This window comes from Pseudorasbora parva, chromosome 25 (genome assembly GCF_024679245.1).
Source record: "Pseudorasbora parva isolate DD20220531a chromosome 25, ASM2467924v1, whole genome shotgun sequence".
Classification (NCBI taxonomy): Eukaryota; Metazoa; Chordata; class Actinopteri; order Cypriniformes; family Gobionidae; genus Pseudorasbora; species Pseudorasbora parva.
This window is the reverse complement of record NC_090196.1, coordinates 26,374,015-26,401,997: the sequence shown is the minus strand read 5'-3', so window position 1 is coordinate 26,401,997 and position 27,983 is coordinate 26,374,015. Positions and strand designations below refer to the sequence as shown.

Here is a 27,983-nt window from a genome sequence, read left to right as displayed (position 1 = left end):
CTTTTCATTCCCTTTCCTCTCATCTCCACCCCCTTTGTATCCTCTCACCTCCCACCCTTTTACCTCCCACATCGCTTCGTTATCTGTACAGTTGTGCTTGTGTGTGACTTTGCGTGCGGCTTATTTTTACCTGTGGCTCGGAGTGCAGTCGGACATGAACCCCGTGATGGCCGGACAAAGATCGCCTCACCACACCCCTGTGCTGGAAATGATAATAGTCCATGAAAACCTGCAGACACACAGACGCACACACACAGAGGTGATATATTAGAGTGCTATTCCAAAGGAGTCATGTCTTACCCACCACACAAGGTCATATGGTCTTACACACTAGAGGGAAACACACTCATTAACTCAAGCACCTGCTCACAGACCTGGCCATCTCACTCGCCAACACACTGCAAAGGTTCAGCTGCACACATTTATTCTTATAGTCAGGACAAAACACACAACAGATTTGAAAACCCACACATACACACACCCTAAAAAAGAGCTTCCCACTGAGAGACAAATTCTGTGTTAATGATGAAATGTGGCTTCAGGTACTTTTTGCACACAAAACAGCAAAATACACACACAGTTTGAAATGTGAAGCAAAACACAGAGGATGGATAAGTGAAAAGATCTTCCTCTCTTTCATTAATCTGATCCACAGTCGCTGTGATTTTACTGTGCTTCAATTCAATAAAGCAGCACACAGAAGCACAACATTTCACTGTATCTGGACCGCCATACACTGATGTGTGGGATCCGGCACTCGGCTGGGCAGCTCATAACCCTGTGTACTTTGAGCTTGTGTGTGCGTATGTGAGAGAATCATGCCTCTATCATTACTCATCTTTCTCTGTTCCCAGTAGAACGCGCAAAGCAACTTCTGGATGACCGAATACCCACACACTTCTTTCACAAGTGACGTCAATGAATAGATCCAGCACTATAGAGTCAAGTGTCTCCTTGCTAAAATGACGTTCATTTATCAAAACGTTTCCCTGCTGGGCTTCTGTTGCCCTGATGCATCACTGCAGACGGCCTCTCTCAGTTTCCTTTGCAGTCTCCGTCTCGCTCTCTCACTGCATGTCCCCGTGATCAATAACATGACCTCTGCTGCCATCATCTACTTGTCTCGCTGAAACTACAGAGGTGTCTCCTGGGATCATATGGAAATGCTTTCAGAGACCAGCAGAACTCAGCGTGAGCGTCTGAAGTGGTAAATTGGGTAGAGTCTTGCCTGGTGTTCTGGAACCTCTCAGAAAATAAAAATCACTCATCTTATTAATATCTCTGTTGTTTCTCCTAGACAGCAGTGTGATTAAAGCAAACAGAGACTTTTCCTAAACTGTCTCAGAAAAAGGTTTGAACAGTGTCACAAACTGTGCCAGCTGTTGCCTGCAATCAAAAGTCAGTCATTTCAATTTGAACGCATTTCTCAATTTAACAGATCAATGGAAACATCTTGGAGCGCTGCTTGCTGGAAGGACCTTTCTTAAATAATCCCAGAAGATGCTCTTTCTCCCATTTCTATTGAGTCACTAATTATATAATGTGACTCATTTTGTACCTGCCACACTCTGTGGATACCTATAATTTATCTATAGTATGTATTAAATAAAGGCTTTGTAACTTTTTGAACCGGACAAAGTACCTTAGATTGTTTTTTTTCTATGAACTAATTTCTCATTAAGTTCTCCAGGATACAAATTATGTGAGCTTTGATATTCATATTTATTTTATATCTCTATACTCCTACTTTATGTCAACTAGTCTTTGTGGAGCTGCTGAATATACAGCTCCATGGCAAAACAAATTATATTTTATCTGAGTTATGAGTTTGCAGACTGACTTGAATGTGATGAGATAAACAGATTGGGTACCGTGAAAATAATGCAAAAACAACACATGCCATCTACAGAATACGAAAACAAATACACAGCATAGTCAGTGTAGTCCAATTAAGGAACAAATGATGGTGTCACAGAATTCTGTATGTAACAGAATTAAGGCATCTTTACACAGACGAGTTAAGGCGGGTCTAAAGTGGGTCTGTGTCTGCTCAAAATTCTGTGTAAAGACGCGATGCCGCAGACTTAAATTATTCCGGGTCTGACCCGCCTCGTCCCCTAGTATCAAAGGCGACATAGTACTTGTGCCGCCTTAAACTACATCATTGTCATGACAACCGCCTGTCAGCCAGCTCACTAGGCGCGAGAATCAAGAAGCAGCAAGGAGACAAACCATCTAGGAATTAAAGTAAAAGATTTCTGTACTCACATCGTCAAGCTAACCACTGTAGTGTTCGCCATTTGTAATCTTCCTTTGAAAAGATTGGCAGATCAACGCACTGCAACATTTCCCCTCAGAAACGGTAAATACTTAACCCAATCGGCGTCACTGTGCAACTATTATAATCTCTTTGAGAGAACGATATTTTATATTAGATTTGATATTTTCTGATATATTCTATCTGCTGTCCTACATGTCATTAAAATAGACTGAAGTTTGGATTTTTCCCTTAGGCATAGTGTAGCCTAACAACTTGAAATAGGCTATAGCCTAGCTACTCAATCATTATGGTATTGTAATTTGTCTATAAGCAACATTGTAGAATATTTGAGTTTATTTAAAGTTGTGTATTTTTAATTATCATTATATGTGCATATTTATTTAGAACATTTAGCTTAGTACCGTTCCCCAGTCGGGTTGTAGCCTAACTGCCAGAGAAGGGCTAAATTTAATTTGCATGGTGGTAGTTTTTACCATTTCATTATTTTGGCTTGAAATTTCGTTTTTTGGAAATATTAACTGAATTTAGAAATGCTTTTAAACAATTTTTATTAGCGTAATAATAAAAATAATGATTTAAGACAGTGTTTGGAAATTTGGAAGTGCATAAACAATATTCCCAGAATCCACGGTCTTTGTTGTTATTGTGACATAAAAGTAGAAAATGTATAGTTTATAATCATGTAGATATCACCTAGGCTATCTGTATCATATGGCAAAATATTACAGAGTGAGTTGTTCCCGCTGTCATAAAGGAACAAAATGCGCCGGCAAGGGCTGGGCGATTATGTATAACGATAACTATCACAATATAATTTTCATCGATAAAACGATAACAACAGTTCGATAAATTCTCGATATAATGCTTACGCGCTATGCGTAATGCTGCACATGCGTATTGCAGACCGGGCTTCTGGGTGCTGCATGCGCTATTGTTTACAGTCAGTGGCTGACAGGCTTGGAGGATCAGAGTGAAGTGGAGCAATAAAAATGAGCGATAGTGAAGAAAACTGCGCTCACGACCAGCTCGGAGGACACAGATATCGTTGACAAGTTAGTTTGCTCAACTTCAGTGGTTTGGAGATATTTTGGCGATCCCATCCGACATAAAACAGCGACGTACGTGGACTGCTTATCAATATCATAGGTTCACGTTCACCACACAGGAATTTAATTATTAAATTATCCTGCTTCTTCGAAGTTCTTCCATATAACATTGAGCCCAGCACAGCGGTAAATCTACATTAACTACATTCACACACAGGCTTATTACCTTGTTAGTTGTGATGGGTGACTTACAACAAGCTAACGCTAACTGTTCCAAACTATAATCACTAAAACATCGGACTTATACACGATCGCTATCATAATTGTCTTTGATGTTTTATTAATAACTTGGCATCTCCTGTATCAAAAGAGAAATATTGTCATCCGATGTTTAAAATGAATAAAATAGACTAGACAGCCCTTACTGGAGATCTACAAATAGTGAACTTTGCTCTCCCTCCTCTCGCGACCAGCCCACTGTCGCTGAGGTGTGTGTGTGTCGGTGTGATGCACACGCGTGCGTGCGCGCGAGCGTGTGTGTGTGAGTGTGTGTGTGAGAGAGAGAGAGAGAGAGAGAGAGAGAGAGAGAGAGAGAGAGAGAGAGAGAGAGAGAGAGAGAGAGAGAGAGGAGAGGGAGAGGGAGAGGGAGAGGGAGAGGAGAGGGAGAGAGAGAGAGAGAGAGAGAGAGAGAGAGAGAGAGAGAGAGAGAGAGAGAGAGAGAGAGAGAGAGAGAGAGAGGGGAGGGGAGGGAGAGGGAGAGCTGCACAGTGGACCGTTTTTTGCCCTTTTGCGTTTTTAGTGGTTTACTACTTACAAAATAAGTAATGATATTGTTGATATACAGTGTAGAGGACAAAAATGCTGACCACAATTAAGATTTTAATAAATAAATCTACCTCAGTTTTAATAAATTGTTCACCTGTTTGGGAAGTGTTTGTCATGTTTTGACAATAAAGGATAGTTTAAAACCACAGTTAACTGTCTGTTTTCTACATATTTCACTCAGGAGCAAAAATATGCCTTTAAACTTTAAAGAAATAAAGATTTTACATTTATCGTGATATTCATCGATATCGAATGATATGGAAAATTATATTGTGATAATTTTTTTGGGCCATATCGCCCAGCCCCTAGCTCCGGCGCTTAATTTCGTTGGACAAAGGGTTAAAGAAAACGTAGCCTATTATGTCATAGTTAGGCTATGTTTAAATATTAGCCTATAACATTATTTTTTAATTAAATAGCCTAACTGTCTGTAGGCTATATAGGCCTATTTAATAAAGACCCGAACAAAAATCGTCGGTAATGGATTGACGTGTGTAACGTTTTTCTGTTCACATTTAAACAGAATTGTCAAATATTCAGGCTCATGCTATACGAGCTGAGAACTAAACTTTGTTTTGGGGAAATATTACATTCCTGACCACTTTTACACTCTATGGGCTCAGAGAGATAGGGCAACAACATATTTAAAGAGCATTAAGCTATAAAAATATCTATTATGTAAAGGGGGGGGGGGGGGGGGGAATTTGCTAATTTTTTGTGCCATTCTCTTTTAACCTTTTGAGCAGTCCCACATGTGGGATTTTTATTTCTGTGCCCCTGAGAGTATGGTACCACATATGGATTTAAAATGTTTAGTGACGTGACATTATTGCCACATTCAAACTGTGTTTTCACGCTTTGTAGCTGGTGCTGAGCCAGACGCGGAAGCGCTCAGCTCATGACATATATCATGGTGTTTTCAAACACATAATGTTTATTTTAGGTGTCAAACATTCAAATGCACATAAGTACTAGTAAAACACTACATTTAGAGTTTGTAGAATAGACATGCTTTATTCATATCAGATATAGTGTAAGTAACTATAAAGTTTACTCGATTCTTTTGCCAGTTCACCGGTCACTTTCTTATTTCAGGAGAAACTGATGAATTTACGTGCTGTAAATCCGATTGACAGGACTGCAGTGCAAACAAACGTGGCGACGCCCATCTCACATCATAGATCAAAATCAAGATAATTTATAAAGGCTTTTATCACTTTTCCTACCTCCAAAGTGGGGAATGGCAGAAAAGGTTTGAGAAACACTGGGCATTAGATAATTGTAAAAAAGAGTATTGTATTTGGATAAATTGTTAAAGTATAAACATATTCAAGTGTGAATGAGAACTGATATTATTTGAATATACAACAAATATTTGAATCCCAAAATTTAAAATCGAATACCAACCCACCGAACAAATATTTGAATATTCGGGTCCAGCCCTACTAGTTAGTATCTCGTACAGTTTCAAAAGTTATATCTCCTCAAGTGATTGAATGATAAACCTCCTTGATAAAGTAACATGAGAGCTCAATTGAGAGCTTCTGGGCTATAGTTAAGAGTAACCTGTGAACAGTAACTGATCTTTTTCAGAGTTTCCTCTGATCTGCCTCAGCGTGGCGGATGGGGTCTGCAGGACTCCCGAAGCATGTTGTTAACTAGGATGAGGTTTAACGCTCTGGAGGCTAAGATCAGCTTCTAGCTTTTACAGCTTAAATCACACTTCATGTGCTGTCAATGTCACAGAATTCATCCTCTACTGTACCTCTTTCGCTCTCATTTATAATCTGTGAATCGCAGTTTCTCTCTCTTACACCTATACTGAGACTTTAATACTACTACTGTGTGTAAGTGTGTTTGTGTGTGTGTGTGTCTGTGTGATAGAGAGAGAGACAGAGAGAGAGAGAGAGAGAGAGAGAGAGAGAGAGAGAGAGAGAGAGAGAGAGAGAGAGAGAGAGAGAGAGAATAAAGATGGAAGCAAAAAGAGAGATTGTGAAAAAGATGGATAAAACTTAACTTTGATCTACAGAAGAAGTGAAAGTGAACATCATTACTCTCTTTGGCCTGATGTGCAAGTGTATAATTTATAAACTCACAGACCGAAGATCTGAAAGACTCACTGCTCTCAGCTCACTGCTCTCAGAGCCAATTCCTCTGGACATGACACATGGAGAAACTGTACCTTTATTAGAGCTAAAGATGGTGAGGACGCTTTTACTGGCAGCCTGCTCAAACAGCACACCAAGAAGAAGGAGTTATTGGATTACAAGGAAGGTAGAACATAGAAACCTCTGCGAAACAGCTTTACTGCTGTAATTACAGCATCCTGTAAAAAAATTGAAACTTTTAAAAGGGCCCTATTCCACACTTTTGCACCAGTTATTGTTTAGTCAACTTTCCTGGTTATTTCCTGACCAATTCTCATACTCTTTTTAATCTTTAGACCTAAACAGGATGGTTTAGGGAAAAAATACTGTTTTCCAAGTCCTGAGCGCCATAAAAATCTTGAATTGGGTTTATCTGAAATAGATTAACAGGTCATTCAAATGATGGCTGCCATAGCTGCACATGAATGGTTATACAGACATATCTTTTTTTGACAGACAAAGAAAAATGTAAAATACAGTGTCAATCGTGGTTGCATCTACTCAGTACTACATGCATCAAACAAAAGGTTTGATCCATGCAACCTGGCAAACTTATTACATCAGCCAAGTATCTTACGAACACCCCAACTCACAGAAGCTGCATGAAGCATCATGCAATATGCATCAGAGAATAAAAGAAAGTGACAGACACTAAAGAAAACAGCAAGGAAAAGAAAGATTAAATAAAAAAGGGCCCTATTTTAATGATCTGAGCGCATGGTGTGAACTCTGAAGCGCATGGCGTAGGTGCACTTAGGCTGTGTTCGATTCCACTTTTGCCATTTAACGACAGGAAAAATGGTTGGCAGGGTCTAAAAGGTTTTTTTTCCTATTCTCTTAAGGAGTAATGGGTCTGTTTTGGGCGTAACATGCAATAAACCAATCAGAGTCTCATCACTGCCTGATTTTAGCAATCCTATAAGATCATAACAAAATCACACTGTGCGACATGGATCTATTAAACTTGGGTACGAAATAGATGAAGTAGACTGTAAGATGATGAAACCTATTGACTCGTGGGATGGGAGGCAAGTTTCTATAGAAGAATAAAACATCATCAGCATGCGCTAGCGGTAAACAAAAAGACCATGATGAATCACTTTTGTAGTTTTTATGTGTGCTGAAAAAAACAGGAAGCGGCAAAAGAGGAAGGGAAAAAGCTTGAGGTATGCAGTTTTATTGTTTAATCAGATCATTGTTTCTGCCAAAATTAAACGATCTAACTGCATGATTTGTATTATCTTAGAACAGTACATTTTTGACATATGGACATTACTTTGACAGCCACCTCTGATAACAGATTACTCTAAATGTTAATGTAGAAAAATGCATTTTTGTGTAAAGCTGCATTGAAATTATATGTATTGTAAAAGGCACTATACAAATAAAAGTGAATCTGCACTCTCAATAATTATTTCTATTATTATAAGAATAAACATTTTCTGTCACCTGCTTAAAATGTTCAGGGGTGCAGTTCTCATTTCCAGAATCGTGTTTAGAAAGTCCTTTGAGATATTTTTATTGAATTAACTGATTTAACCAGCTCCAGCACCAAACAGAAGGCCACATCTCATCTGAAAAACCATGCAACAGCTATTGATCAAGTTACTCACCCCCATCATTGTTACAGTTGCATAATTGCTTTACATAATACCACAAATCAATAAAAATCCATTTTTCATAATTGCCATCACAGCGAGTGGTAATGAATAGATTCATGTTAGATGCAGGAATGTGTGGGGGGAAAAAAACAGCTCAGGGAAATCATCATAACAGCCTTTGCTTTCCCACTGGGCTCCAAAGTAAGCGATGGAGCCACTGACGTTGAGCTATTGATGTTCTACAGCTAAATTAAATTCAGAGAAGGCAGCACACCGTAAGAATACAGAACTGTACCAGAAATTGCCTTCGATCAATAGGAATCTTATCAAACATCCTTTTCAAATCCCATTTTTTGGGAGAATGAAGGGAGTCAAGGCCCAGGTGAGGGACAGAGAAGGATATTGGCAGAGTATTTGTGGTTTCCGTTCTCTGAATCCTGATGTTTCAATGATGGTGTTTATTAAGGATTGTGTTTAATGAACCGATATACATATATATATATATATGTGTGTGTGTGTGTGTGTGTGTGTGTGTGTGTGTGTGTGTGTGTGTGTGTGTGTGTGTGTGTGTGTGTGTGTGTGTGTGTGTGTGTGTGTGTGTGTTAAATCCAGAAAGAATACAGCAGCAAATTCAAGAGGATCCATCTGGTTGAATCATAAGTTTGAAACCTCCCAGTGGGCTGAAGAATATGTTCAACTAAATTAGTATACACTGCATATTACTTCTGGTCGACGATGCATAGAATATGAATCTGCTGGCAGCGTTTCTTAGGTTTTTCGCCTTAAAAATGAAACACTCTTTTACACACACTCAGATCTGAGAGTTGCTCTAGAGTGGCTGACAGAGGTGATGGAGCATTATTTCTGTCCTACCTCCACAGTCACGAGGGATGACATTAATCTAACTGTGATGAGAGAGAATTTCATTCAACCTTATCAACCATGGAGGTTTTCTTTGAAAATATTAACTTTTTTAAATAAAATGAGGGAAGAAGGAAGGGCAGAAAAAAAGAGGGTGTGGAGGGCAATGAAAGTACATAGGTGTGTATTAGCTGGAGCATGTATACACACTCTACTAACTACCAAGTCTATGTTGCCTCCAGATAAATGTCAATGATGGTGCACTTTAAAAATGAAACGTGGACAATCTTAAAAATGACTGTAACAAAGGTGGCAGTAATTTATCTCCCCTGCTTCGTTCCTGGGGCCAGATTTTCACATATTTCCACATTCCTCAGCCAACCCAGAGGAATATAAAGTCATAGTATCACCCTATATGCTACATCCACAGATGCTTTCCGTCTTTCTCATTACTTTTCACTGATTTCTCTTCCATAGTAGGAATGTGCGATATACCTTTTGGTACAATAAACCACTATTAAAATGTGATTGAATTGAGTGAATTACCTCAGGAGTTAAATGTTAACTAAACCAACTTTTTTTAGTTGATCTTCAAGACTTGGGCTTTATTATTGCTCTTTATTGATTCGAGGTAATGTTTTGACATTTAGGTATAAAGTGTTTTAATTTTATAATATATAGGGGTGTACAATCTCCTACATTGATGTATCGATTTATATTCCTATGATCTACATCGATCTGTGCTCGGCAAGTTGGCCTTCCCGACGACATATATCGATCTAACATCGTTTTAAAAGGTAATTAACCCGTTTAATATCAAATGTTTTCCTGCAATTTGAGTACATGCAATTTACTCCTCAGACCTCCCTAACACACAAACTTTATGCCTTCTTTGATTTTATGTTTTTTAAGTTAGTGAAATATTAGTTTTTATACTCGGTCACAATAGTGACCGGTGGGAAACAGCATAGTCAGAATTCATACAAATTCTTCAATTATACCTATTTACACGTTTAAAACTTAAAGGGGGGGTGAAACACTCAGTTTCAGTCAATCTCATGTCAATCTTGAGTACCTATAGAGTAGTATTGCATCCTTCATATCTCCGAAAAGTCTTTAGTTTTATCATATTTATAAAAGAAATATGGGCTGTACCGAGTCTTTCCGGAAAAAACCGAGCGCCTGGAGGCGTATCGTGTGGGCGGAGCTAAAGAATGACGAATGTGCACAAAGCGGTGATGTCCTCAAGCGTGGAGAAACCCATCTCAGCTATCTCAGCTAATACCATAGGCTAATACAGATAATGATCCACAATCAAATCTGAGGCTGAAATAAATTGAACAGGAGAAACGGCAACATCAGGATGTCCGTCTCTGTGGTATGTAAGTTACTGTATTTAGGGGCCTTTGTGTGTCTTTACGCGCAGTTTATGAGGACATGATTCGGTTTATGGACTATTGTATGTGACTAGACCTTAGAGTTAGCAAGCAAAACGGTTTTGCACGTCAGAGTCAGACTAGTGTTATACAGAACAACAATGGAGTAACCGTTAGCGCATTTGAATGACGAAGCACGCGATCGTATCGTTTACTGATGTTTACTCATGCGACGGTAGCCAATAGCAGAGACATTTGAAGTTGATTTACTCACCGCCTGCTTCCAAAACAGGACCGAATCTTTATCGCTGGGACCGCTCCGTCAAAAACACACTTCTTTGGTATGATTTGGTGAAGTCCTGTGACAGCAGTGACCGTGGAAATCCACTTTGCGACGCGACTGAAGCGATGCCTTGAAGCTTCCCGTCATTTCTGCGTTCAAAACAGTTCAAATGCAGCGCTGCCTTCCCGGTGAAGTCAATACAATCAAATACAAACATACAAGGACCTTCCGATCTATTTAACTTCAAGTAGACCCATACTCGAAAAAAACTCGCCGAAACTTGTGAGAAACCGGAAGGAGTATTTTTAACACAGAAATACTCCATCAAACGTCCAACATTAGTTTTTGAATCTTTGTCAATGTTTAGGATGGGAATCCAAGTCTTTAAAGGTGTAAAAAGCTCAGTATGCATGAAACAGCATTTCACCCCCCCCTTTAAAAATAACAATAACATATCCAACATATAAGAATGAGATATGATTACAATTTACTTCTAAACTAATTATATTGTTCATGATACACAATAAAAAAAATTAAAAAAAAGATTTGGGTATGAAAATTGCAACCCATTGAAATAAATACAAAAATCTAGGTAACACGTTCATCTTCACTGAATGATCGTGTCTTGCCAAAGAGAGGGGAAGAGGTGACCAACAAACCTTGAAAAGACTGATCATGATCAACGCGCTGAATCAGGGACAGTTGCATTGAGTCTGTGTTTATGGTTTACAGTCGGTGTTTACAGTGTGCTGTATTTTAAGATTCTAGTCTTAGAATTTAAGAAACAGTCATTGCCAGTCCTCCTCACAAACGATTTATAGTTTAATATTTTTATATGTTTAATATTTGCGCGGATATTGCGGATGACGTCACTGTTTTCTTGGAGACTATAGTTTTTTTTAAACAAGCAAAGTTGAGAAATGGTGTCAAAAAAAGGTTTGCAACTTGAAAATACATTAGACAACTTGTATGGAAGAAAAAAGATCAGGATGTACGAAGGGTTTTGAACGACATGGGTGAGTGATAATGACAGAATTAAAATTGTGTGTGTGTGTGTGTGTGAGTGTGTGTGAAAGGACCGTTTAATGCCGTTAAATGCGTCTGCACTCGCCTTTCAATTATGCAGTGCGTCGGAATAACATGTTTCTTTCTTTAATAATATAAGATTAATGTTGGGAAACTTAAACTCGTAGATGAACCCTATTTGAGACTGATGATATGAATGCATCACATAAATCCCGTGCTCCATGGGCACTGTTATTGATAGAGGAAAAAGTGAAAGTTATTTTACACTCCGTGATTAAGGCCTATTAATATTTTGCGGTAAACATAAATACGATCAGTTATCCAGATGGACAACTTGACGTGATCAAATGTAAACGTGCTGTGTCCTGATCGACTGATGAGCCGATCGGCGATCGCAAATGCCAAGTGTAAACTCAACCAGAATAAATTACCTCTACAGTAGATTATTTATGATAAGTTAAATAAATAACAAATCACATTAGATGCCGATCTCATGCAGTCAGACTGGATATTTATAAATCATTCAAGCCAGGCTTTTTGGTGAGTCCCACACACTGTTTTTGTGCTGGTGTCCTTGCTGCTTGATTGTTAATATTTATATGTTATCCAAGAATATTACGTCAAAAATGTGTTTCTACTGAGTGTGCCATACTATCCACTAGCCATACCGATAATACAGACTTTATTCATCAAACATAAACCGGAGGAAGTTAACTTCGGGCCAGGCGTGTAACCGTAACCGTGGCAACGCGCGTTCATCCGATGAAACCGTTTATAGCAGTCTGGCTCCGTTGTAAACGTTTGTGATTAAAAGATTAAAGTAAGATTAAAATCTGCTCCAGTCGAAGAAAACCGTCTGTAAATGTGTTCAGGTCAGTCTTATAATGTTTCAGCTAGTCGTTCAGTGTGTCCCCGGCTTTATTTTACACTTGCTTTCAACATTCTAATGAAGAAAATACAGATAAATAAAGCAGTTGTAAGGACATGTCAAGATTTTCTTGTGATATTTTTGCTGCCAGTTATGTCTGCAGATAATTTTCATACTTCAGACGCTTTCAGACAGACCCTGATATGCAAGTGGTTGCCGTGGTAACAAACAACAATACCATTACGTGCTGGTGTATATAGTCTATTATTTGAGGAAATCTGTTTATAATAGGCTATTAGATTTGAACGTATTGTTTCAGTTAATTTGAATAAATACATTAAATGTATTTTATCTATTTTAAGTGGCATTCAATGACTGTTCAGTGTTAATAGATTAGTAAGTTGGTCTCATTCTCTCTTGCGCTGCGGCTTCGCTAGCATGAATAAATGAATGAGCATTGTCGGCATCGGGAGTTAACGTAGTTTAAGCCAGCGGCTCGATTGATAAGGCTCTGGCCCTGTGTCTACAGACATTTCACTTCAGGTGAAGGTAGAGGAGAAAAGTCCTCTACTTTAGATGACCACCATGTTACAAAGCTACTGGCGTCACTCCAGTCATTCTTTGCCAGTCTGACAGCTGTCAATCAATCCGTCACTGCAGGTCCCAGGTGCACGCCCCCCGCTCAGCATCGCCCTCGATTCGTCCCCTCTGTCTCCACTGGGCTCTGCCCACTTTTCGAGCATTTTTCAAATATTGCCAGTGGGTGGAGTTAGGCTCTGAACAGGAGATGAGTTACCCATTAATAAATAACACATGGATTAAGATTGCATTATAACAAATAGGATATTGGCGACTATATCCAAAACAAACTTGAATTTTGATACAAAGAAATTATTTATTATTATTTATTATTTATTTAATTAGACAGGGTAAACCCAGCCTGATCTGCCGGGGATTTGATTTCGGTCGGCAACTTGTACATTCATTTCTACTGCTTCTGTTACACTTTTGCGGGAACCAATCACAGACTGGCTTATCACCTGGCTCGCTATTGGATTTGGATTCATCGGCCAACAAATCGGTTATCGGTTTTCAAATATTAAGAATCATAGATTATCGGTATCAGCCAAAATCTTCATATCGGTGCATCTCTAGTAAGAAATTAGGTAACACTTTATTTAAAGGTTCAGTTATTAACTATTAACTATAAGCATGCATATTACTAGGATATTGGCTGTTTATTAGAACTTATAAAGCACATATTAATGCCTTATTCTGCATGACCCTATTCTACATCCCTTAATCCTACCCAATACTTAAACTTAAATGCTACAAAAACTAACTTACAAACTATTAATAAGCAGTAAATTATGAGTTTATTGAGGCAAAAGTCGTAGTTAATAGTGAATATGTGTTCCCTATACTAAAGTGTTACCGAAATGTACATTAATTTGATTTGTAACCTAGAAATAACACACAATATGTTCATTCTACAACAAGATATTTCTAAAAAGAGGCATTTTTAAAAAGCGAAAACTGTATGCTGTTATAGACCAAATTAATAATTTACAAACACAGTGATAAAGCCAAAATGCTTGCTTGTATAATATGCCTCAGTCAAGGCTAACAGTTCACTTTAACAGAAGCTGTATTGGCAGACTCGCAATATCAAAAAACCTTTTGCACAGTAATAACACGATATATTTATTTCTCTCCCTCTCCCTCTCTCTTTCTCTCGAGTCTAACCCTTACTTTTCTTTTCAACAGTCCATACCCTTTTTCTGTTCCTCCAGTCATGTTGTTTCTATTCTGTTTCTGTGAGAGACACGCGCGTGCGCGCACACACACACACTCGCTCCAGTCTATATCCCCACTGACAGTGAGTCAACACATACGCCGCATTCGCCGCTTCTCCACCAGTCTATTTTCTTCTCTTTCCTCCATCTCTCATTCTCTCCACAAACCTCAATTGTCTTCCATGTTAACGAAATCCAATCATCAGGTGTGACTACAGCAAAATTCTCATTTGATAATGACTTTTTTTTTTTTGGTAAAAAAAAGAAAAGAAAAAAATAAGATTTGAGGCTATCAGAAAAAGTCACGGTGGCTTTAACCCTTAACCTGACCCCAGATCAAATGGCGATCGTTATCAAGCTGCAATTCCATTTCACCTAATTATCACTGTCATTTTACATAATCAGTACAGCAGCCAGGCTTGACTGGTTATCCATTACAGTGACAGCCCAAGATCCTCAATGTCATTGTGTGCACAACGCAAACGCACGTCAGTTTGGAAACAAATGGATGGGGATTTCATCTGGGCTAAAATTGGATGCAAATCACTCAACGATGAAAATTTACAACTGGAGTTTGTTTACGTCAACGGAAATATGTTTGCATTATTCAGACTATATAATGTTAAAGTTCCAAGATAGAAAAATGATAAAATAATTAAATTATCTTCGAAATTATAGTTTGTCTAAGAATAATGCAAATAGTCAGGTAGCGATGGCTGAAAGACTCTCGGAAACAATTCTTATCCCTCAAGGGCAACCAAGGTCAGGAGAAACACCTCCCAATCAAAAGGCAAATGACTGTCTGAAGCCAAAAAGAGAGAGGCAGAGAGAATGATACAGTCACAAAGTCAGACTGCTGCCGAGAGGAAAGGGGTCATTACCTGGGAAACGGAGACAGAACTAATGACACGGAGAGAGACATTCCAAGTTTGGAACACACACACCTACCCAAATACACACGTACACACAGGCACACGCGGACGAAACGAGACATCATTAGCACTCTGCTCAGCTCCACTCAGATGTGAGGGATGCACACAAACACACACACGCGCACCCACACACACACGTTAATCTCTCAATGTATTATTCATAAGAAGTCGTTATTACTGTCATTAAAATCTGCCTTTGATTCATTGAACTGATCAGTGGGAACTGTGAGATCTTCACTGTCTTCTAGACCCCTGCTGAAAGGGTGACTGAACTAATCTGGTAAAACAACTCATTATATACCATGAGGGATTTCCACGTGAAAGGACGATCACACGGCATCGCTCCAAACTAACGGTTCATCAATAGGTTTTGGTTTCTGAAATACATCAAGGACATCAGATTGCAGCACATAGAGGTACAAAAACCTCTCATACGAGCACACTGATTCATTTAGACTACTGTTTAAAAGTTTAAAAAAAAAGAAATTAATAATTTAATTAAGCAAGGATGCATTAAATTGATCAGAAGTGACAGTAATGATTTATAATGTGTTCTATTTCAAATTAACTATTCTATTTTAAATAAATGCTGTTCTTTTGAACCTTCTATTTTAAAAAACTCTTTTCAACACTGATAATTATAAGAAATGTTTTTATAATAACGATTTCTGAAGAATCATTTCACACTGAATATTGGAGTAATGGCTTAAGATCTTTTTCAATTTATTTTATTCTTTAATTTCATTAATTCATTATTTTATCAACCTTTTTGGGGAGGAAGCTCCCCAAAAATTGATGAAAGACATTAAAGGTCTTATTAAAAGGCGTTGGTAAAAGATGTTCCCATTGTTTTCTTGTTTTTCATCTAAAAGCAGAGCACAGAAAAAGGCAATCAAACATTCCCCAAGCGTCGAACACAGACTAATAGCCTTCACAACAAAACTATGCTGATATTGATCTGACCTATAGTGGATATCTGGCATCTGCTAATTACTCCTTCATGCAACAGCCTTTTCATACTGATCTAGGTGCTGCGTTCACTCCTCAAATCCAGTTGTAAGCCAGTGTAAGGCAGATGACAACCAGCACTAAAGAGATATGGCCGCTCGCTTGAGCAGGTCAGAGTTGCAGTGAAGAGGTAAGAAGATGCTAAGCTCCCCTGAATGAATCACAGTGTTTTTTTTTTCATTTAATGAAGCAATTGCTTCCAGCTCTCTCTCTCTCTTCCTCTCACACACCACCGAGGATGACAGACAGAGATTTTTACACCGTTCTGATGGTGACTAATGAGGCCTGTTTCGCTTTAGAGCTTTACAGCCACATTTAGTCTAAGCCAATGGTTCTCAAGCTTCTCCAGCCAAGTACCTAGTCACAACAATGCTCCCTCTAATTTTCATGATTATGTGAGCAAATTAATAATCAGCACCGAGCACACTGACATCACTGCACATTGCAGGCTTAAAAACCGACCAATATAATGGCCAGTATCATTATCCATTATCTGTTTCTTGCCCGGCCCTTTCAGATTTGTGGAGGCATCCAGAACAGATTTTAACAAACAAACTAATTTGACTCTTTTTCGCAAATGACAATGTTACTCCTGTAGGTGGTGAAAATGGATTGTCTTTATGAGTGAGCCATTGAATCATTTATTAAAAAGAACACTGGCACTACTCAGGCAATGACATGTAAGGCAGTGTAAACGCACAAAGGTACCTCATGAAACCTCACGATTTCGGACAGACTTCTGAGGCAGCGTAATAAAGCAAGCTTCGGTGAGAACCAAAAAAATAAAGATTTATTTCTCGCTAGAAATTACATTAGCAGTGCAAAACGTTGGTCAAAAACGTTGTTTTTTCACACAAACTGGCCAGCAACCACAACTTTCAGACGCCATCTTTTTTTTCTTGCTCAACTGTCACTAAATAGAATTCATAGGATTGTGGGATATCAAAGGCAGTGAAGGACACATCTATGCTGACTTCAAAAATCAATCAGTTGAAGGTCTCTCAAGAGACAGAAAGTGAAGCCAACATAAGATTCGGATGAGTCTTCATGATGCCTTCCTAATTTGAAATCTCCTGAAGGCAGACTTTCCTGTTTTCAGCCACTAAGTAACAAGTGACATTCAATATGAATCAGTCATTTAATTATTAAATTAACGATTTGTTCAAAGAATTCATTCAGAAAGAAACAAATAATATCTTTATAATATCATGATTGTTGTTTTAATGATGAGCGATCTGACATTATCAAATATGTCCCTCACTTTGCATTTAAACCAAACAAAAACACACCTGGAGAGAGTGCGCTTTCACTGCGTGATTTAGTCTATTAAAGGGATAGTTCACTTTGAAATTAAATTCTGATATGTTTTAGCTTACCTCATGGGCATCCAAGATGTAGGAGTATTTGTTTCCCCAGTAGTTTCAATTTTGATCATTTTAGGTCAAAACGTTCTTGTCTTTCTACACTGTTAAAGACTTGGATTCCCATCCTAAACATAGACAAAGTTTCAAACACTAATGTTGGACGTTTGATTGAGTATTTCTGTGTTAAAAATACTCCTTCCGGTTTCTCACAAGTTTCAGAGAGTTTTTTTCGAGTATGGCTCGGTTTGACGTTAATAGAGCGGAAGGTCCTTGGGCCGTCCTTCTCCCGGTAGGGTGCGCGCGCGTGACTAGAGCGAGAGAGGAAATGCACGGCGCCCATAAACACTCGCTCAGGTGCAGATACAGTCGATCCAGGCGCCACGCTCCACTTTATTCCTACGGGTGACATCAAGCGACTTCAACGCTTCAGCACAATATTCCCAGAAGGCAGCGCTGCATTTGAACCGATTTGAACGCAGAAATGACGGGAAGCTTCACAACATCGCTTCAGTCGCGTCGCAAAAGTGGATCTCCACCGTTCACTGCTGTAAGGACTTTACCAAATCATACCAAAGAAGTGTGTTTTTGACGGAGCGGTCCCAGCGATAAAGGTTCGGTCCTGCTTTGGAAGCAGCCGGTGAGTAAAACTGCTTCAAATGTCTATGCTGTCACGTGAGTAAACATCAGTAAACGACACAATCGCGTGCTTCGTCATTCAAATGCGCTAACGGACTCTATTGTTGTTCTATATATAACGTTACACTAGTCTGACGTGCAAAACCGTTTTGCTTGCTACTGCTAAGGTGTAGTCACATACAATAGTCCATAAACCGAATCATGTCCTCATAAACTGCGAGTAAACACACAAAAATGTTGACAGGCCACTAAATACAGTACATACCACAGAGACGGACGTCCTGCTGTTGCTGTTTCTCCTGTTCAATTTATTTCAGCCTCCGAATGATTCTGGATCATATATCTATTAGCTGAGATCGATAGCCATGGGTTTGTCCACACTTGAGGACGTCACCGCATTGCGCTCTCGTCATTCTTTAGCTCCACCCACACGATACGCCTCCAGGCGCTCGTTTTTTTTCCGGAAAGACTCGGTACAGCCCATATTTCTTTTATAAATATAATAAAACTAAAGACTTTTCGGAGATATGAAGGATGCAATACTACTCTATAGGTACTCAAGATTGACATGAGATGACTGAAACTGAGTGTTTCACCCTCCCTTTAAGCATTTACTGTATCCAAGGGAAATCTTTCAGTCTCTTCAAAGAAAGATTTCTACAAACGGTGAACGCCAATTGATTACACACACAGACTGTTATTTTCCTGGTTTGCTTGACGGTACAGGACTCTTTTACTTCAATGGTAGACTTTTTTTAATCTGCCTAAAACATATGCAGCTAAACCTGTTTTGTCTTCAGTTTCCTGATTCTCGTGCTGCCTGAGCTGACACTGACAGGTGGTTGTTGTTATGAGTAGGAATATAGTGTGGCCCCTTTAAGAGCTGCGCGCTCTCTGTTGAACTGCCTGCATTTTGAGTGCGCTTACTGCGCATGGAGCACTCCCATGTGCGCAGATTATTTTCTGTTTTCTGTTGCGGCCATTTAGTTCATTTGTTTTATTAAGTAACGTTGTGGACGGAATGGAGTTTGTGACAGACTCGTGTGAGAGTTTCGTAGGGGAATAAAGTGCAAGCTGTTTAATGTCAATTAACTCATGTTAAGTGAGCTATCCCTATTTTTCATCCGGACCCAATGTGTTACATAGATCAGTATGTTCACATTCTCTCTCTCTCTCTCTCTCTCTCTCTCTCTCTCTCTCTCTCTCTCTCTCTCTCTCTCTCTCTCTCTCTCTCTCTCTCTCTCTCTCTCTCTCGCTCTCTCTCACACACACACAGACAGACAACCTTAAGGCGGGCGTACACGGTGCGATTTTTGCTGTCGTACGAACTCGCAGACGATTTTTTTTTCTCGGGAGAAATCGCGTGGACCGTGGATGCTCTTATCGTCGCGGCTCGCACCGTGTGAGAGGAAATACGAGACGAGCCGAGCACGTTAAGAGCACCTCCCGACCTTACGATAATTTTTAAACATGTTTAAAAAGTTCGGCGAGTCGGCCCGATTTTTACCAGCATATGACTGTCCCCTATTGCCAAATCAATCTATATGACTATTATTAGCTCAGTGGCTGCCACATACTGCGTTCACACACACACACACACACACACACACACACACACACACACACACACACACTTTCTCTCTCTCTCTCTCTCTCTCTCTCACGTGCACTCTTCTCTCTCCCTCTGGTTGTTTCGGTTAAAAGGAATGGCTGTTCTCTGCTTTTCAACAAATCATTTTCACACCTTTTTTCTTTATTTTTTGTATCTAAAGCTATAGCAGCAACATTGAAAGCTCCGGAGTCCGGTGTCTGTGTTACATGAAAACTCGTGTGATCGCAGCCGGCTCGCGGTGCAAACAGTCGTGCCGTGTACCAGCTGATTTGATGCGATGATCAAATTAAATGACTCGTAGCGTCTGCAATATCTCACGACCTTCCGAGTGTCCGAATTCGCACAGTGTACGCCCGCCTTTACCTTCAGTGAAATTGACCGTTTCAGCGTCGCCTTTGATACTAGAGGCTGAAGTCCACTGTGTCTTTACAGCGTATTTTGAGCAGACAGAGAGCCGCCTTAACTCAACTGTGTAAAGATGCCTTATAGGTCTATTTCATTTCATTGTTCGTTATCTGCTTTCTTGCGTTTACTTTGCTGATGCTGATAGCTGTAACTGATTATCTGTTAATAAGGACGCAATTTCAATCACACAGCATGGAGAAGAGCAGTGTAGCCAATCAGAGGCAAAGACCCGGCCCATCTCTGTCTCTGATTGGTTTATGATCCAACCATGCGTGTGAATTCCGTGACTCTGTCAAAGGAGAACAAACGCTTTGTTTGTGGAGAGGCAGCAGATGCAAGGACGTTAGGTGCACCAGTGCGACCTAGGACAAATTTTAATTACACCCTTAAAAATTTTAGGTGCATGTGTCGCCAAATTGTTTGCAATCTAGAGCCCTGCAAACATTTTTAAATATTAAAAATAAAAGGATTCCTCTCTTTGGAGAAGTGTTCATGTTTCATTTTGATTACGTAATCATGTCGCAAAGGTCATGCTAGTCGTAGGCGGAAGTTTCCTCTGCATTGCAAACACAAATTTTGTTGATACTGCTTTCATTTGATTGCTAACAGCCCTATAGCGTCTTCTTATTTTAATCGAATTTATTGACACAAAAGATGATGCATACATTTAATTAGGTAGGTATAAACAAAATGGCATTATTAATGTAAAAATGCTCATAAAAGGTAAAAATCTATTTAAACTTATTGGAAAAGTTAATTTACACTGCTGTGAACTTACCACCACAAGAATTTCAAAAACTTTAGGAGTCAGCTGTCTAGAGCAGTAGAAAACACTACCGGCCAAATCCCTGAAAATATTGAGATACAATTGAATGCCAATATTGCACACCCCTATTTATAAGTGAAACACTCACACAAGTGATTTGTTTGAAAAAACAAAAACAAAAATAAACTCTTTCATTCAGGAACAAAACAAGTACCGTATTTTCCGGACTATAAGTCGCACTTTTTTTCATAGTTTGGCTGGTCCTGCGACTTATAGTCAGGTGCGACTTATATATCAAATTTAATTCATACTGACTGACAAGAATAAACATATAGCCGCGAGAATGCGCTCTATGCTGCTCCTGTAGCCTAATATTTACTTATAGACAACAACTTAGAAAGACTGAACACAAACAAAATGCCCCCATAAAGAAAATCGTATTCTGCAAAATACAAACAGCATGTAGTAAAACATGCAGCGGAGGACGATTCTCACAGCGTTCGTCTCGCGCGGCAGAGCCTCTCCCGGCAGAGAGTTCAAGCCTCTGTGGACTCGTTCCTTCAGCTCTGGCCATCTTGCTTACAGTCCGCAAGTAGATTTCTTTTTCTTCTTCATCACAATTAAAGTAACCTCTGCTTTTCGCCAGTCCCTTACAAGTTTCTCACTCACTTCAAACTTTCTTTCTTCTGCTCGGGTTATGCAGTGAAGCGGGCACGAGCGAGTGCACGCGAGCAGGTGCTCGCATGCGCGCGCGGGTGCTCGCGTGCTTGCATGCGCGCGGCTCCAGCTCTGCCCTAATGCGACTTATAGTCCAGTGCGACTTATATATGTTTTTTTCCGCGTCATGACGCATTTTTTGACTGATGCGACTTATACTCCGGAGCGACTTATAGTCCGGAAAATACGGTACCTGTTATTATTAGTCAATGATTCATTCACTAAAGAGATTTTTTCAAAACTATGTGCCACATGCACATTAGCTAGAAGCAGATTTTATGATGTTGTCAGACTTTATAATATTCTAGATTGAATATTATAAATGTTCATTGCAAATATTTAGCAGTGTTGAGCAACGTAGTCAATCACGGACATATCTGTTGAGCATGTGAACGGAATGACCAATCAGAGGTGATTAGGTTAGTCAGAATCCACTCAAAATGGCTGAGTTTTTGTTCAGCGCAAGTCCTGCATGCTTTCGAACCCTTTCGTTAGAACTAAGAAAATATAAAAATGATGTCAATAAAAAATTCATTGCACAGCTTCACTGAACTGCGCATCACACATGGCAAAGTTTCTGGATTGCCAACATGTGTTTGAATCTGATTGACTGTAGCTATGTTTCCATTCAAAACTGAATTGAACTGATACGCAAAATTGTAATATTGCATAAAACATTTGCGAATAAAGCACCATTCCCATCCAGTCATCCGTAGAGAACAAAATTGTCACTTCCTGATAAACTGGTGCTAAATATCACTAAGAAAAATGGAAGTTGCTGCACCAGGAGAAGACACTGTATATACTCATTTACGTATAAATTACCTGTGCCTCAGAACGAGCAGCCGAAACACAATAAAATTATCTTGCTTTTGGAGGGGGATGCCTGCTGTTTGGGAAAGCAGTCATGTGAGACAGCAAGGTATTTTAGATGCAGTGCAATGAGATTGGTAGGCTGGTTAGTCCAGTTATGCCATCCCATCACAAAGTCACATGTCTTTTTTTGATGAGCATTGAGCAACTGATTCGGTAAATGTGTTTCTATTGTAATTTATGCATTTATTTCTTATCGGATAAAACGTTTATCTGACTCAATTGTGCGCACAAGTTTTTATGTACATTTTTATGAATTCATCTGCGTCTTGGCATTGCCATCCAACGTTTTTTAATGTGATATTCCAAAATGCTTGGAAAATAGGTGGATGGAAACTTGTGATAACCATAGCAATGGACAGAACAAAACAATTTGATACTGTATGTCAAATGATCTGTGCAGTCTTTAAATGTAAATGCAAATGAATAATCCGGCCACTTTTATTATGTATAACGCGTTACATTTAAATTGAAAGATATTTTAAATACAAAAAAAGTTAAGCAAGTTATAAGTTCTTTGTTTTATAATCTATCCTGACAGTTATCATTTTTTATTTCCCCAATAAATAGGAAGAGATGAGTTAATATAAAAAATGCAGTGAACCCAGTACTGACAAAAAAATCCTAATTAAATGCAAAGAAACAGTTCACATGGGTCATATAACAGTACATTGTGCTGTGAATAGATGACTGTGGTTATACACCACCACCGAAGACCAGTTTTTACTCAAGAAAAAGCCATTTCAACAAAAAGTTGACTGCAGGTTTTGCTTTTTCTCTTTTTGAACTGATGTACAAGCTGTATTTACAAGGCTGAAAAATGAACCAACTTGCTTTACAGGGACTATGACACGGTCAAAACCTTACCACTTCACATTGCGCGTTGTAGGGGATGAACTTAGATGCACAAAGAATTACAAATACAACAGGGAAAAAAACACCAGGTCTTAAAATAATGCATTTCCAGAGTCATGTTAAGTGTCATCTGGGAGTACATCAACATCAACCCAGGGATCACTCATAGGAAATGCTGCATATAACGAACTGTGAACTTTTAAAGATTTCCTAAAAGATGCCTTTTCCACATACCCAGAATTTCATACCCCAAAAACCAACGTAAAATCTCAAAAGGGCTCATTACTCACATCAGCTTAATAGGAATACTTCTGCTGACAATATTTTGCTATGTCTCCAGAGAGCCATTACCTGTCCCGAGCAGCTTTTACTTTATTCTATATCATACTCTACACACCGTAATGACAATGATTCATTCCCTGTGCGCTTCAGCATCTGACACACAAGTGATTCGGTAACAAATCGATGGGGCTCAGATGTCCACGAGCAAGAGTTAGTTATGCCTACCGTTTCTCCACAGCGGCTCATTTTCTTTTGAACCTCAGAGTTGTGTGTGTAAAAAAAAAAAACACAAGGTCTGCTTGTTGATGTTTTATTCAAGCAGAAACTTGCAGAGGCGTGATGCAAGGATTGATGGCTATTGTGCTGAGGTTAACCACCTTGTACAGACACTCACAGAATATGTTCCCCCGAAAGAATAATGGCAGTTTGAATTATACAGCACATCTCTTAATAAATACTTGTGTGTAATAGAGGTGGCGGACCTAATTATAAACAGTAAGTCTACTCTTTTACTTAATATCAATGGTGTGAGATTATTTCCCAATTAACTGTACTGGCAAAGACCTTGAATTAAAATGAAACATTTCAAATTTCAGCATCAGCTGCGACAAAAACCACCGGTTCTGATCCTAAGTGGTCAGCAACTTTCTCCGGTTGGTGGGACTTGATTATACAGTTGACATTCAAAGAGAAAAACCTCAAAGTGACACCAATATCATTCTCTCAGTAGACGTGCCAGCTGAAGATGAAACATGCTTCTTTGTGTGTTTGTGCGTACATCTATTGCATGTGGGAATGATGGGACAGGAAGAGAAAAAAAGAGATGCACCACATCCTCCACACTTTAATGTCAGCCATTTCAAAGGTGTTTGTAACTCAGAAACAGGAGGTTTCATTCCTTCTCTCAGCCTCTTTTACACTGACACGCTTTCTCTCTGCCTCTGTAGAAAAAAGCTCAGCATGAAAGAGTAATAAAGTCTTTCCCCAGCTGCGTTTGCAACTGGACTTATGAAAATAACTGGATTTAAACATGGCATCATAGCAGGTGTTAATAGAATATATACACAATATTTTTTATATACAACTCATCCGTTTAAATTATATTAAGCCAACATTCAGCCATTTTGGTCTGTATTTAAATTTATTTCTGAAGCACATTTTATAACCTGGAACCTGAGCCTTGTATTGGATTTTAGGAGCAGAAAATTTTTTTGTAGTAAGCATCAAACACAGGCCATTTAACTTTGTATGATGCTTGCAAGAAGACTAATTTTACAGACATGGAAAGCAGGTTGTGTCACTATTTTTGAGATGTGGGCTAGGGAACTAGGAAATATGTTACTAGTATGTTATAGTACTTGGAAGAACTGAGATTTATACTAAAAGATAAAGTATCCGTTTTTATTACAATTTGGAAACCAATAAGACTGGTCCAACAAAAGGACTAAACAAGCCGTATGCATATGCGCATGTAAATAATTGATGAATGTATGAGGATATATGTTAGCCTAGAAATCTAGACGCACCCTAGCAGCAGCAAATTTAATCTGCCCGCGAGTGTCGTCTAGGAACTCTCAATACCCTTCTGAGCTGTATTCCTCACAATCTGGACGGCCCAATCACATCGTGTATAGAGTCGGCGGGCGGGGCCATAATGACGACGGCCGAGTTGCGTTTGCCTGCTTCTAGTAAACACAGAAACTGGCGAACGGCACCGGTCTTTCGAATCAGCTTTGACTGCGACTCTGGAAGACTTGGAGTTAAGCTTTTCTCTGAGAAAAGAACAAAGAACGGCACTGAAGTCATTCTTAAAAAGGGAAGATGTGTTTAGGAGGAGTTTAGCCGACCGGATACGGTGAATGTTTAATCTATCAACAAGCTCTGTTTCACCTTCGTTGCTCTGGTTGGTTGTAGCGCTATCCTTTCACGTGCAGACAACCGTTTATCCCGCCCCTTTTGAGGCTTTGATTGAGCCCTGTCTATGGTTAGTTTCCAGACCAAACATCTTGATGTGGGTCTGGCTTGTGAGGCTAGATATATGCATGTGTGAGCATGAATATATGTATTTGTATATTATTTTGAATTCTGCCATTGCTGTTCACCAGGATACAATATTTTGTACTTTCACTCTGTCCATTATATACAGAATGTTTTTTTGTTTGAAGAGCACTTGGAACAACTTTCCAAAATCCTTGTAATATGGGGGAGGGAGGGGGTGTTCTAATTAATAATAAAATAATAATAATTAATTAATAAAAATAAAATGTGATAAAAAGGCAAGTATCAGACACCAATACTGCTAAAAACAAACAAACAAACAAACATACATACATGCAAACAAAAAAACAATTATAATAATGGTCACTTGTAGGGCCCTATGATTTTCGCGATCACGGAAACGCGGATTTGACATATTAACGCAGAATCTATTGTTGACACAGATTTTCATGGAATTTTAGATAATTGGAATTAAATTCTGTTTTATGCGGGAGAACCCGTAATGCAGACCGGGGGAAGCAAATCTTTCAGCTCCCCCTCAAAACAATGAAAGTATGGCGAAGTTGGTCTCCACGGCTCTGCTTTCGTCAGAGAAAAAGTTAAGAAACTCGTCGCTAGCCGCGGTTTCACACTGCACGCGCAGGCAGTGCAGAAGCAGTGTGTATAGAGAATGGGAGCCGCGCACCTGTTGTGCTTTTACACTGGCAGCGTTTGTCTCGCGCAGCTGAACCACTGCTGGTGTATTGCAAAAACAGACAAATATTGTCCATTCTGTCAGATTTTCCAGTGGTCTGCTCGACCCCTGTCATTCTCCTGCTTTGATTTATGATGGGCAGCATATATCTGCTGCAAATGCGACCGTGTTCCCCTCTGTTCTAAACACATATGCATATAACATGCTGTATATAGGTAGTTTACAGGATAAAAGTAACCCTAACCTTAATCTTTAAGTAACCTTAAAGTTAAGATAAGCCTCTAGTTTTAATCATTTAAACGGGCCTTTGAAGTTATTGGGCAAAAACCTCTGGCAGTGTTGTGTTTTCATGCATTTTATTTTTGTTTTTCACAGCGCTGGATATCATATGGATGTTCCATTATGCAGTATTTGCCCTAAAAAGCAAATGTGATTAAATAAATTAAAGGTCATTCCTATTTTATGTTTCATGTACAACTATATTAACATTAAAAGCATACTCTTTTTATGACTAAAATAACATTAAAGCTACACTGTGTGAGATTTTCCCCCATCTAGCGGTTTAAAGGTATATGACCATCCAGTGAATAATAGTTTCTGTTCCTCTCAATTCTGATTTCGTTTTAACTCCTACGGTGGCCGATTTAAACCAAGATTAACATGACAATCCCCCTCTTCACATTCGACACGGTGCCATCGAGTGTTAAAATGCAAAAGGCGAAGCTTGAATTTACGGGTATGTCCCTCTTTGGCTAATGTACTTTCAAGATGGAGGGGCAACATGGAGACCAGCATTCGAACCCCTCACCCGTATGAATTTTCAATGGCATATTATAAACTTAAGAGAATACTTTATTACTTGAAAGAAGTAAATATACATTAATGAGCACATATATTTTTGAGTGTTTTAGCTAAGTGTTTTAGCTAAGAATAAACTAAAAAAGTCACACAGTGTAGCTTTAAAGGGTAAAAAAAACAGAAGTTTCAACAATTAAAATGGAAAAAACAGAATTCCCAAAAATTTCAATGGAAAAAACAGAATCTGCAAAAATTTATCCGGAAAAAACGGAATTTGGGAAACAATAAAACAGAATTTGGGAAAACATAAAACGGATTTTATAGGGCCCTACACTTAAGTGACAGGTGGATTGCCACTGCGGTCACTACTAGCCGTTTGTCTGCTGTCTGTTAGTCCACCCATGTCCCGCCTCATTGTCCATTGAGGCGGGACTGGGAGTGACGAGCTGCAAAGATGCCAACAGCCGGCCCTGCACACTTTTGTGATCCAAAAATGCTCTTCAGAAACCTACGGGTGACGTCACAGACATAACTATGTCCCGATTTTTTGGGTCTATGGTAATAATGCATGAAGTGACCAGGTGTAAACAGGCCCTATGCACTTTAGAAAAAGTATCTCACATATTTGTTTTGATTTTGTTGCATTTTATTATCTTATTTCTATTATGTGATTTTATTTTTTGTCTGTATTTCATTGTATTACCTTATGTGTATGTTTTTCTCTCTCTCTCTATGTATTTATATTCTGAAAACCTATTTCTAAACACTGTTTTAAAAGGTGCTTTTTAAATACAGCTTTACTTACTATGGTGTTGTGAATGTGTTTCTAGATTACTGATATGTGGTTGCTAGGGTGTTCTGGGTGGTTGCTCAAATGAGGCCTGTCCCAAGTATCTAGATACGAATGTTTGTCATTTTTAAAATGTATACACT

The 27,983-nt window shown here is 39.0% G+C and overlaps 1 protein-coding gene across 3 annotated transcripts in view; it reads right to left on the bottom strand.

Annotated features, from left to right (window-relative positions):
- The window catches only part of furinb (furin (paired basic amino acid cleaving enzyme) b), a 131,645-nt gene that overhangs the window by 63,962 nt on the left and 39,700 nt on the right, over positions 1-27,983 (bottom strand). For all 3 annotated transcript variants that reach the window (XM_067436906.1, XM_067436908.1, XM_067436907.1), the window contains exon 3: positions 131-229. In XM_067436906.1, coding sequence (XP_067293007.1) covers positions 131-229 — 99 coding nt within the window. The remainder of the gene's footprint in view (positions 1-130; positions 230-27,983) is intronic.